Source organism: Helianthus annuus, chromosome 7 (genome assembly GCF_002127325.2).
Source record: "Helianthus annuus cultivar XRQ/B chromosome 7, HanXRQr2.0-SUNRISE, whole genome shotgun sequence".
Classification (NCBI taxonomy): domain Eukaryota; kingdom Viridiplantae; phylum Streptophyta; class Magnoliopsida; order Asterales; family Asteraceae; genus Helianthus; species Helianthus annuus.
This window is the reverse complement of record NC_035439.2, coordinates 81950540-81961485: the sequence shown is the minus strand read 5'-3', so window position 1 is coordinate 81961485 and position 10946 is coordinate 81950540. Positions and strand designations below refer to the sequence as shown.

Below are 10946 nucleotides of genomic sequence, written 5' to 3'. Positions count from 1 at the left end.
ATAAAAGATTAAAATTCCAAAGTTTAACCTTGGGCTGGTACCAGTATACCGGTTTAAATCGGTAGAACCTAATTTACGTGCGGTACAACTTTTTTGTCATTCCCTAGTTTACCCATATGATTCATGTTAGGGAAACCTTGGAAGGAAAATAACAACTATGGGATATTTAGACCATTATTAAATATTTGTTAAATATATTTCCAAACACAAATTTAAAGTTTACGTTATGATGATAATTCAAGTTCATCAAATTATAATTTTTTTTTATCATATATTTATCGCAAACATTTTTGTTTTATGATACCCTACAATCATCAGAATCCAAAACCATCGGAAAATATACAACGGCCTACCATCATCAGAATCCAAAACCTCTGTATCTTCTTCCAGCATCGCCGGATTCGCTGCCTCCTCCGCGGGAACGCCTCTCCTCTGACGGCTCTGCCCCTTTACCAGCTACTAGGTACGATCACTTCAAGTTAATTCGTTCGACTTTAATAATTCCAGTTGTATGATCGATCGTCTGATTCTGATTGATGTCCTTATATTCAACTTATGTGAGTTTTAATTGTTTCTCATTGTATCTTGCCTAAAGGCTGTAGCTTTTCATTGACGAGTCTCCATCAGATCATCTAGGTTAATTGAATAGGAAGAATCCCTGTTTAGTGAACCATAGTAAATTTGATTGTTACAGTACATAAGAAGTTGTTGATTCTGGGGCATGCTTTTAATAGATGATAGCTTCCTTAAGGTTCTTTCTGTTATGGTGGCAAATTTCTTTATATAGCCCTTTTATAGGTTGCCTAATTGGTTGTGGACTTGAGGAACTATTCAGTAGGCATCTTCCTGCATGAGGCCATCCGTAGTCATAAAGCCTCTGTGTGGGCGTTATGCAACACGTGTCGTGCCACGTGTGCGGGTGGGCGTTATGGGGCGTTATGCATTTAAGCCCGTAGTCATAAAGCCCCTACCCATCATTACCTAATTATTAATTTTCAATTTTATTATTAATTATAAAAACTCTGTTCTATTTTTTTATTTGCCAAATGAAGTAACCAAACAAAATTAACGCCGCGATATGTATCGCGCTGCCCACCAAAAAAAAAACCCCATAACGCCGCCCGTCGCGGTGTTCAGGGCGTTATGGGGCGTTATGAGAGAAAAGGGCGCCACATGGAGCCCCACTACACGTTACCTTACAAGTTTACAACCTAATAAGAGGTTTACCCATAAACAAAGGCTAAGTAATGGCAGAGAAGTCCATAACTCACCATAAGTATAATACAAATTGGTTGATAGGAAAGAAGTAAATGTCTGAGAGTAAAATAAGTACATATATATGTGTATAGTCTGGAGTTATATTTTGAGGAAAAAGAATAAAATGATAAACATTAAACAAATGCATATCAATTTGTGTAGTTTGAAATTAAACATCGAGCAGTCCTTCTACTCGTGTGTTTCTTTAGTGGATGATTTGCTAGGATATGGTACATTACGACTGTATTTGGCCAGGGATCTGATTTAGCATTGAAAATGTAAAATATACGGATTTAAGTGTTGGGCGGTGGAGGCTTCGCATGGGCAACCCAACCTCATAAACCAAAGAATAATGTTTTGTTTTGATAAGTAGTTTATTTATGTTTGTTGTTAACCAGGATTTTGCAATGACTTTGGATAAGAGCTGGACTAAAATCACAAATAAGATAGACCCGATGTTCGTTAATGGAGCAATGGCTTTTGCAGAAAGGGGTAAAACATACGTTGATAGTGAAGGTAGGATGCATTGCCCTTGTAAAAAGTGTGTGAATGCAAGAAGACATGTTCCCACAGTTGTTGCTGATCATATAATCTATAATGGTTTTGAACCATCATACAATGTATGGATTTATCACGGTGAACATCTGCCTGGTTATGAAACAGACCAAACAAATAGTGATTGTGAAGAAAGTGATAACGAATCAAATGACGGTGTCAATGAGTTACTTGATGACGCTTTTCCTACGGGCGGCGAAACCGAAGCTGAAAACTTCATGGAAGGTGCTAGTCTACGTAATAACCCAAAGGTGGAGAAGTTATTTGTCGATATGGAGAAGCCTTTATACCCGGGGTGTGATGAGTTTTCTGTACTAGGCTTTTTACTAGAGTTGATCAACGTGAAGGTAACATGCAAAATGACAATTGTGTCAATTGATATGATTTTGAATTTATTTAGCCGGGCTTTCAAGGACGCAAACTTGCCGAAAAACTATTATGAGGCGAAAAAGTATTTACGTACTCTTGGACTAGGATACGAATCTATTCATGCTTGTAAACATGATTGTGCATTATTTTGGAAAGAAAATGCAGAATTACAAAATTGTCCAGTGTGTAGCACTAGTCGTTATGAAGAAAATAGTAAAGGGAAGAAAAAACCGGTAAAAGTTTTGCGTTACTTTCCCATCACAAGTAGACTTAAGCGCTTATATGCCTCAAGACACACTGCTAAGGAAATGTTATGGCATGATCAATACAGAATCAAAGAAGAGGGGGTTCTTAGGCATCCAGCAGACGGAAAGGCATGGAAACACTTTGATACAATGTTTCCTGATTTTGCAAAGGATCCTAGAAATGTTCGCCTAGGGCTTGCAAGTGATGGTTTCAACCCGTTTGGTGCAAAGAGTCTCTCCTATAGTATGTGGCCTGTTGTGCTTATACCATACAATATGCCTTCTTGGAAATCTATGATCGATGCTTCATTTATGTTGACATTGCTGATTCCTGGAAAAGATTCACCAGGTAATGATATAGATGTATTTTTGCGTCCACTAATAGATGAATTGAAACTTCTATGGGATAAGGGTGTGGAAACATATGATTGTGAATCAAAACAGAGATTCAACATGCGTGCCGCACTTCTATGGACAATTAATGATTTTCCTGCGTATGGTTATCTATCCGGGTGGAGCACGAGTGGATACAAGGCATGTCCAATATGCAATGAAGATGCGAGCAGTATACGTATGCGAGATAGAATAGCATATGTAGGTCATAGGCGATTTCTCCCAACCAATCACTCTTGGAGGAAAGCACGAGATTTTAATGGAAAGAGAGAGACTAGGGTTGCACCTAAATTTGTCAACGGAGATGATTGCTTACATCAGTTGAAACATCTAACTGTACATCAACATGGAAAACATCCAACTCATGTAGGTAAAAAAAGAAAACGGAACCCTCCCGATTCAAACTTAAACTGGACAAAGAAAAGCATCTTCTTCGAACTCCCATATTGGCCTAAGTTGTTGATTCGTCACAACATAGACGTGATGCATGTTGAAAAAAATGTGTGTGAGAATGTGTTAGGAACCCTATTAAACATAGAAGGAAAGACGAAAGACACTGAAAAAGCTCGACTAGATTTAGAAGATATGAACATACGTAAAGAGCTTCACTTGGTGAGAGAGAATGATCATTGGGTTAAACCACATGCTCTGTATGTTTTAACTCGAGACGAGAGAAAACAATTTTGTAATTTACTTAGCTCTGTGCGTTTTCCAGATGGATATGCTGGAAATTTAGCTAAAAATGTGATTGTTGAGCAAGGCAAGGTACATGGGCTTAAATCACATGATTGTCACGTCTTAATACAACGCATAATTCCTATTGCAATCCGTCCCTTTATGACAAAACAGATTCGTGATGCATTACTGGAGTTGTCTCAGTTTTTCAAGAAACTTACGGAAGTCACATTACACGTGAGGGAGTTGGAAGCGTTGCAAGAAGACGTAGTTAAGGTTTTGTGCAAGCTTGAACGGATATTTCCCCCATCATTTTTTACAGTTATGGTGCACTTATGTGTGCATCTTCCTCAAGAGGCAATTTTGGGAGGACCTGTACAATCAAGGTGGATGTATCCAATCGAAAGATACCTTGGCCATTTAAAAAAATATGTTAAAAACTTAGCTAAACCCGAAGGCTCGATAGCAGAAGGTTATGTTGTTGAAGAAGCCATAACATTTTGTTCACACTATTTACGAGGTGTTGAATCCAAGTTGGATAAACGTGACAGGAATTATGACAAAACCTCTAGTGATGCTCGAAGCTCTGCGTTGGATGTTTTTAGATTGAATGGCCGAGGTATTGGGAAAAAAGAAGTCCATATCCTTCCGAGTAATCTTATGAAAAAAGCAATATGGTTTATCTTCAACAATTGCCAAGAGGTTCAGCCGTACTTAGAGTAAGTTTTTCTTTTTTGTGATATTTGGTTGTGAATTAGTATTAACTGTCGCATGTCACAAAATTAATAGTTTATATGCATGTGGCAGAGAACACTTACGGTTTTTACAAATGCAACATCCGGAATCATCGGATTTTTACGAGATGCAGCAGTCTACATTCTCGAAGTGGTTTGCAAAACGGGTAATACTCACACTCTATTTTTATTTACTTTACTTTGTGATATTGCATTGCACTATAATAACATGATTATTATGTTGAAAATTGAGAACAGATTCATGAGATGTATGCGTTAAATCCATCTCAAATTAATGAGGAGTTATATGTATTGTCTTGCCTTCCCGATAATCGAGTTTCGTCACGTAGGGGCTATATAGTGAACGGGGTAAAATTTATCATTAAGTCAAACGATGACGGTAGACAGACACAAAATTGTGGAGTTACCGTATCGGGCGTTCATAATGATGTTGAAGATGACTATTATGGATTTCTTGATGAAGTCATTGAATTGTCATTTATAAGAGGTTATCGTATTATATTATTCAAATGCACATGGTTTGATACTGATCGTCGAAGAAAGAACGTGATATTTGAACCTCATTTTATAAGCGTAGACACTTCCCGACATGCTTACAAGGAAGATCCTTTCATCTTTGCAAACCAGGCTAAACAAGTGTTTTATGTAAATGATCCACTTAAACCAAATTCACGATGGAAAATCATTGAAAGAATTATCCACAGAAACTTGTGGGATATTCCAGAAGACAACAATGCAGAAGATTTGATAGAAGATGTCAACCTTTGTCGTAAAGATGTTGAAGAAGAAATTGTTGAAAATGTTGATATTCAACATTCTGAAGGCACTATAGATGATTTTATCAATGAGGAGATCGATGATTCTGATCACATCATGGAAGATTTTGGTTCAGAGTCATATCTAGATGATTCAGACACCGATAAGCCCAATAATGAAATAGAAAATGATGAGTCAGACGACGACGATGATTGGTAATGTTCACTATGTAAATTTTGTATTCAAATTTCACAATACTAGTCTTATTTACTAATACACATGTAAAAGTAGAATTGTTTCACATTATCTAAAAATTTACTATGGATATTATGTTTGTAGGTAAAAGTAGAATTATCAAGAAAGGATTCAATAGTAGTATTTAGTTATGTTTTGTCAAATTTGGCTGGTACAGTACCCGGTTTATTTTGGATTGGAATCAATGATGTGGGCATATGGACAATTTCAGGTATTATTTGTTGTATGGAAGTTTACTATAATTTTGATGAATTTCAATTTATTTGTTTCTGCATATAGCCTCATCAACTATAAAATGAACCTTAATTAGATTGGTTGATTGATAAAAATATTGAGTTGGGTTCTATTGTACAAATAATTTAAAATGGATTTTCTTAAGAACTTAAAAGGGAGTTCTTAAAATAGGAAAAAAAAACTTAAAGGCCATTTATGTTTTGTGTAGTTTAGAGCACTAAACTTATAAATTTACCCCAAATAGGAACCAACTAATTGAAAAAAAAGGTTGTATGTTTCGGATTCTTACAATATGACCACTTTACAAGGTTTTTTATGTCGTATGCATTAAAGTTTAAAATAACATACTATAATGTGTTTTCAGAAGGCTGAATTTGGAAGAATCTTATCTTAGAGGCTGGTGCTACTTGGACATGGGTTGTTGATATGGTGTGGTAGGTAGATTTGGATGCTAATGTTCTTATTTTGTATTTTTGTTGAACTTTGAACTTGTTTTATATTTTGTTAGAATCGATTTGGACATATAATGCATATGTTTTTTTTAAATTATTCAGTTATACATATGTCTGGTTTACCGATGGTCTTACATTTACAAATAAGCTTTGTGCTTTGTGTCTGAATAACATGTCCAATAGGGTTTTTACAACGACTTTGGAGTCTGAATTTGATCCTTCATTTCTATAAAATGGCACCAGTTTTATTATTGGGCCACTTATTTGGGATTGAATTTCGGTAACCAATAAGTTTCCATCCATTTTTTTGGCAAACATGTTTATAACTAAAATTTAGTTTCAAACAAGTGGTCAAAATATTAGTGAACAATAAAATGGCACCATTTTTATTAATAGGGGTAGTTATTTAGGACTGAATTTCAGTAACCAATAAGTTTCCCCCCAAAATTTATTTTTAGATAAAAATATTTGTGACTAAAATTCAGTCTCAGATAAATGGTCCACGTATTAAGGACTGATTATTAGTCACGGACATCAGTCACAAAAAAATCAACCTCTAATACAATAAGTAACTAATAAACTAGTCCCAGATACTATGTATCCGAGACTGATAAATCAGTCCCTCGTAATTTAGTCCCTCGGTGTCAATATATTAGTGACTGAATATTAGTGACCAATAAAATGGCCCCATTTTTATTAATGGGGCAGTTATTTAGTACTGAATTTCAGTAACCAATAAGTTTCCCACCAAAATTCATTTTTAGACAAACATATTTGTGACTAAAATTCAGTCTCAGATAAGTGGTCCAAGTATTAAGGACTGATTATTAGTCACGGATATCAGTCACAAAAAAATCAACCTTTAATACAATTAGTAACTAATAAATTAGTCCCGGATACTATTTATTCGAGACTGATAGATCAGTCCATCGTAATTTTGTCCCTCAGTGTCAATATATTAGTGACTGAATATTAGTGACCAATAAATTGGCGCCATTTTTATTAATGAGGGCAATTATTTAGGACTGAATTTCAGTAACCAATATGTTTCCCACCAAAAATTATTTTTAGACAAACATATTTGTGACTAAAATTCAGTCTCGGATAAGTTGTCCAAGTATTAAGGACTGATTATTAGTCACGGGTATCAGTCACAAATAAATCAGTCTCTAATACAATTAGTAACTAATAAATTAGTCCCAGATACTATGTATCCGAGACTGAAAGACCAGTCCCTCATAATTTAGTCCCAAATGGTCATTTTTCTTGTAGTGTAACCAGATCAACACATGATCTTCTTATCTAGATCGTCGTATGATCTCTTTAAATAGACCACTTAAGGGATCTTTATAACTCAGAACCAAATAATCATTTTGAATCAGCACTTTGGAATCCAAGGTTCTTACTATTTGCATAGAAGCCCCTTAAGGATTTAAGACAGTACTTTGAGTACCCTTCTGAGAATCTAACATATGAAAATACGGAAGATTCCACCAGGACTTAGATAACGAGCTTTGGAGTTACACATAAACATAAAATCACCAAATTGTGTATTCGTTAATTTAGTTATTAGCTCGTTTGTGAATTTGAAGTACACTAGAAATCCAATCACGGACTTCAATTAGTACTTTAAAATATCCTCAAGAATCTAACTATGAAGATAGGAAGATCTTATAAGGATTTGGAATTTGTTTCTGTCGTTTTATAACATTCGTATTAGGATAAATAAAGAATCCAATTAAGGACTTACGATAGCACCTTTATCAAATCAAAGATTTGAAATGGTACTTCAAGTATCTGATTAAGGATTGCACCTGTACTTTGTTTCTTAAAAGAAACTAGTACTTAGGATTTTTGGGGAGATCACAAATGATCATAGAATGAAGGAACCATACGAGTAGTTTGTTCTGGAAAGAACATGGTTCATTGGTGTTGATATTGTAGGGGTATGTCAACACACACACAATCGTATCAGTTTTAGAAATAAAATTGGAATAACCATTTTATTTATAATAACTGAATTGTCTCAAATGTCAAAAGATAACAACAAAGGAAATACAAAAGACTAATTGTTCACTGCTGCGTTGTCATTCGCGTTTGCCTCGTTTATGTTAAATACTCGTCCGCGTGCTGGATTTGTATTAACAAATCTTGGGCAATTGTTCCTATAGTGAGTAAGATCACCACAGTTATAGCACGATCCAGGAGGAAACTGTGCTCGAACAATAGCAGGATTTGCAACATTTTGGTTTTGGATAACATGGCGACATGTATTGACCAAGTGTCCCAAACGCCCACAGTGGGTACACTTCTGACACGGTGTCTGATTCACATGATGACGGTTGCATTTGTTGCACAAGGGTGCAGTACCAACATAGTTCTTCCTAGCACGAGGCTGTGCTGGTTGATTTGGTGCAACCTGATCATTCTGAGCAACTACTGCGAAGTTTTGTGAAGCCTTACGCTTCTTCGACTTCTTAGAGGTCTCGGTCTGTTTATCCTTTGGTTTATCTTGTGCTATCTTGTCAGATGGTCTTGGATCGCCTTTTCGGAAAAGCTTACCCTTCCTGATTTGAGATTCAGTCAGGGTGGCAGATAGTTCAATGGCTTGTCTGACGGTAGTAGGGTTACTGCCAGTAACAATATCCTGAACTGGATCAGGAAGGCCATCGATGTATCTTTCAATTGCCTTATCCAAAGGCGTAACCATGGTAGGACATAACAGACTCAATTCCTCGTAACGATCAGTGTAGGCTCGATGTTCACCGCTGTCTTGTTTGAGATCATCAAATTCCCGTTCCAAAGCCCTAAGCTCATGACGAGGACAGAATTCCTTCATCATTAGAGCCCGAAGCTCTTCCCAGGTTTGTGCCATTGCTACATTGGCACCTCGATCCCTCATTATGCCATTCCACCATGTGAGTGCTCTTTTCTGGAATACACTTGACGCAAACTCAACTTTTCGCTCGTTTGGGCATTGTACATGACGAAACGTGCTTTCGAGACTCTCAAACCACTGTAGGAGCCCCGTGGCCCCTTCAGACCCAGTAAATGTGAGTGGCTTAGCTGAGTTGAATGTCTTAAAGGTGCACTGAACATTGTTATTGTTATTGTTTGCCTGATTTATCTGGGTGATAAGGTTCGGGAGTACAACAGCGAATTGCTGAGCGATTAAGGCTGCCAAGGCGGCATCCTGAGCTGGATCACGTCGAGGAGGCATATTCTAAAAGAGCAAAGAAACATGAGGGAAAAACGAGTGAGATGTCATTGGATATTCAAAACTGGATGTTAAGAATATCGACAAGGCATAAGGATTGTGAGCATTTGTTCGTTACTTAAAACAAACAAACGACACTGTGACAAATCAAAGTAAATGGGTCAACATAATGTATCACTGAAGACATGCTCGCCTATAAGTGAACACTCACCCCAAGAGTTCCCAGGTAAGAGTGACTGGTCCGATACTGCGGATTTGTACGAACACTCTAGCCTTAGACAGAAAACTCAGGGTACAGGCATTCACTCTTCCAGTTTGCACGTGTTCACATTATTTAGACTCAAACTTTGACGGGATTTTGAAAACTCAAAAGGCACAAAGCTAAAGATGAATCAAACTGGAAGGGTTCAAAACCTAGTAATCAATCATCCAAGGATAGATGATTAATTTTCGAAGCGGATTCGTTATTGTGTTCTCGTTGTGGTTATCACCTAAGGATAGGTGAAGTGTATTGTTTTAAGACTAAACACAAGATAACTTGTGTTAGGGTCCTAGGAAGGTTATAGTCTAGGTCAAAGCATTACTAATAACCTAATTCCCTATAACCATTGGCTCTGATACCAACTTTTCTGTCACACCCCGACCACGTAAAACAACAAAACGTGGCGGAAACGTCGGGGAGTGTTGTAACAGAATCATTGTTTCACAACCATGGATTAAATAGTTTTGTTTTATTGAATTATTGAATTCAATGTTTTGGTACAATTTAAAATAAAACAATAATTGTTTCTCAGTTTTAAGTCGCTAAGGCACAAGTCCATCCTATATGTAGCGTGCATCAACAATCATCACATAGCAGTACCTGAAACATATATGAAAATATGGTACGTCAGCATAAAAATGCCTGTGAGTAACATAGGATTTTGTGTATTAGATTCATGGCTTTAGATAATATGAGAAAAGGTTTTATGTTTTTCAAAATAGCCATGAATCTAATGTAAAAGTTTTGTTTCTGAAAATGTGTCGTTTTGGAAAACGGGTTTATAGTATAGACAAAAATATACTTTGGTTTTGAAAAGTTTGTACAAATAGTATATCATAGTATACTTTAGTTTTGAAATAGTTAAATGGATAGTATATCAAAATATACTTTAGTAATTAAAATAATAGTTTCGGTAGTATATCTCAAGTATACTTTGGTTTAAGAATAAAAGTATTGGTAGTATATCAAATTATACTTTGGTTTGTAAATAGCATATCAACTATGCTTTGGTTAAAAGTAGCATATCAACTATGCTTTGGTTTAAATAACAAAGTAGGTGTGTTAAAACATATGTTGGATTTTTGTACATAGTATATCAAAATATACTTTGGTAGATCACATTTGAGAGCACATCAAACTGTACTTTTGTAGTATATCGACATATACAAAGAGAGTGTGATTTGGTATTCAACAAAGCCTTAGTGTATCAAACTACACTTTGGAGACTATAGAAATACCACGAAGGCAATTTCTATTTGGTTTAAATTTGGTTTCTGACATTCCATACAACAGGAATGGGGTGTCTAGTCCTATAGCGCTATATCATACTACCAATCGGCTGGGTGAATGTATAAAAATGGTACAATCCAACAATTTGTTTATTAAGTTTTGGAAAAATCAGTGTTTAAACCATAGGAAATCGTTTAATTTGTCAAAAGAATGTGTACTAAACATGTATAATCATGTAGTTTAAAATCAGGAAAATAGGCATATATGTTTCACCCCAAAACAATTGAAAAC

At 36.0% G+C, this 10946-nt stretch overlaps 1 protein-coding gene across 1 annotated transcript; it reads left to right on the top strand.

Annotated features, from left to right (window-relative positions):
- Positions 1-320: 320 nt before the first annotated feature.
- On the top strand, positions 321-6020 carry LOC110914619. The gene is made up of 6 exons (XM_022159406.2): positions 321-463; positions 1656-4213; positions 4302-4395; positions 4487-5220; positions 5345-5471; positions 5859-6020. The coding sequence occupies exons 2-5, from the start codon at positions 1665-1667 to the stop codon at positions 5346-5348; spliced, it is 3381 nt and encodes a 1126-aa protein (XP_022015098.1). The 5' UTR covers positions 321-463; positions 1656-1664; the 3' UTR covers positions 5349-5471; positions 5859-6020.
- The last annotated feature ends 4926 nt before the right edge of the window (positions 6021-10946 follow it).

Excerpts from the sequence above, each read along its gene's own strand:
- LOC110914619 (XM_022159406.2), top strand. The coding sequence starts at position 1,665 with ATGACTTTGGATAAGAGCTGGACTAAAATCACAAATAAGATAGACCCG. Across the intron at positions 4,214-4,301 it reads GAGGTTCAGCCGTACTTAGA|AGAACACTTACGGTTTTTAC; the intron begins GTAAGTTTTTCT and ends TGCATGTGGCAG. Across the intron at positions 4,396-4,486 it reads CGAAGTGGTTTGCAAAACGG|ATTCATGAGATGTATGCGTT; the intron begins GTAATACTCACA and ends AATTGAGAACAG.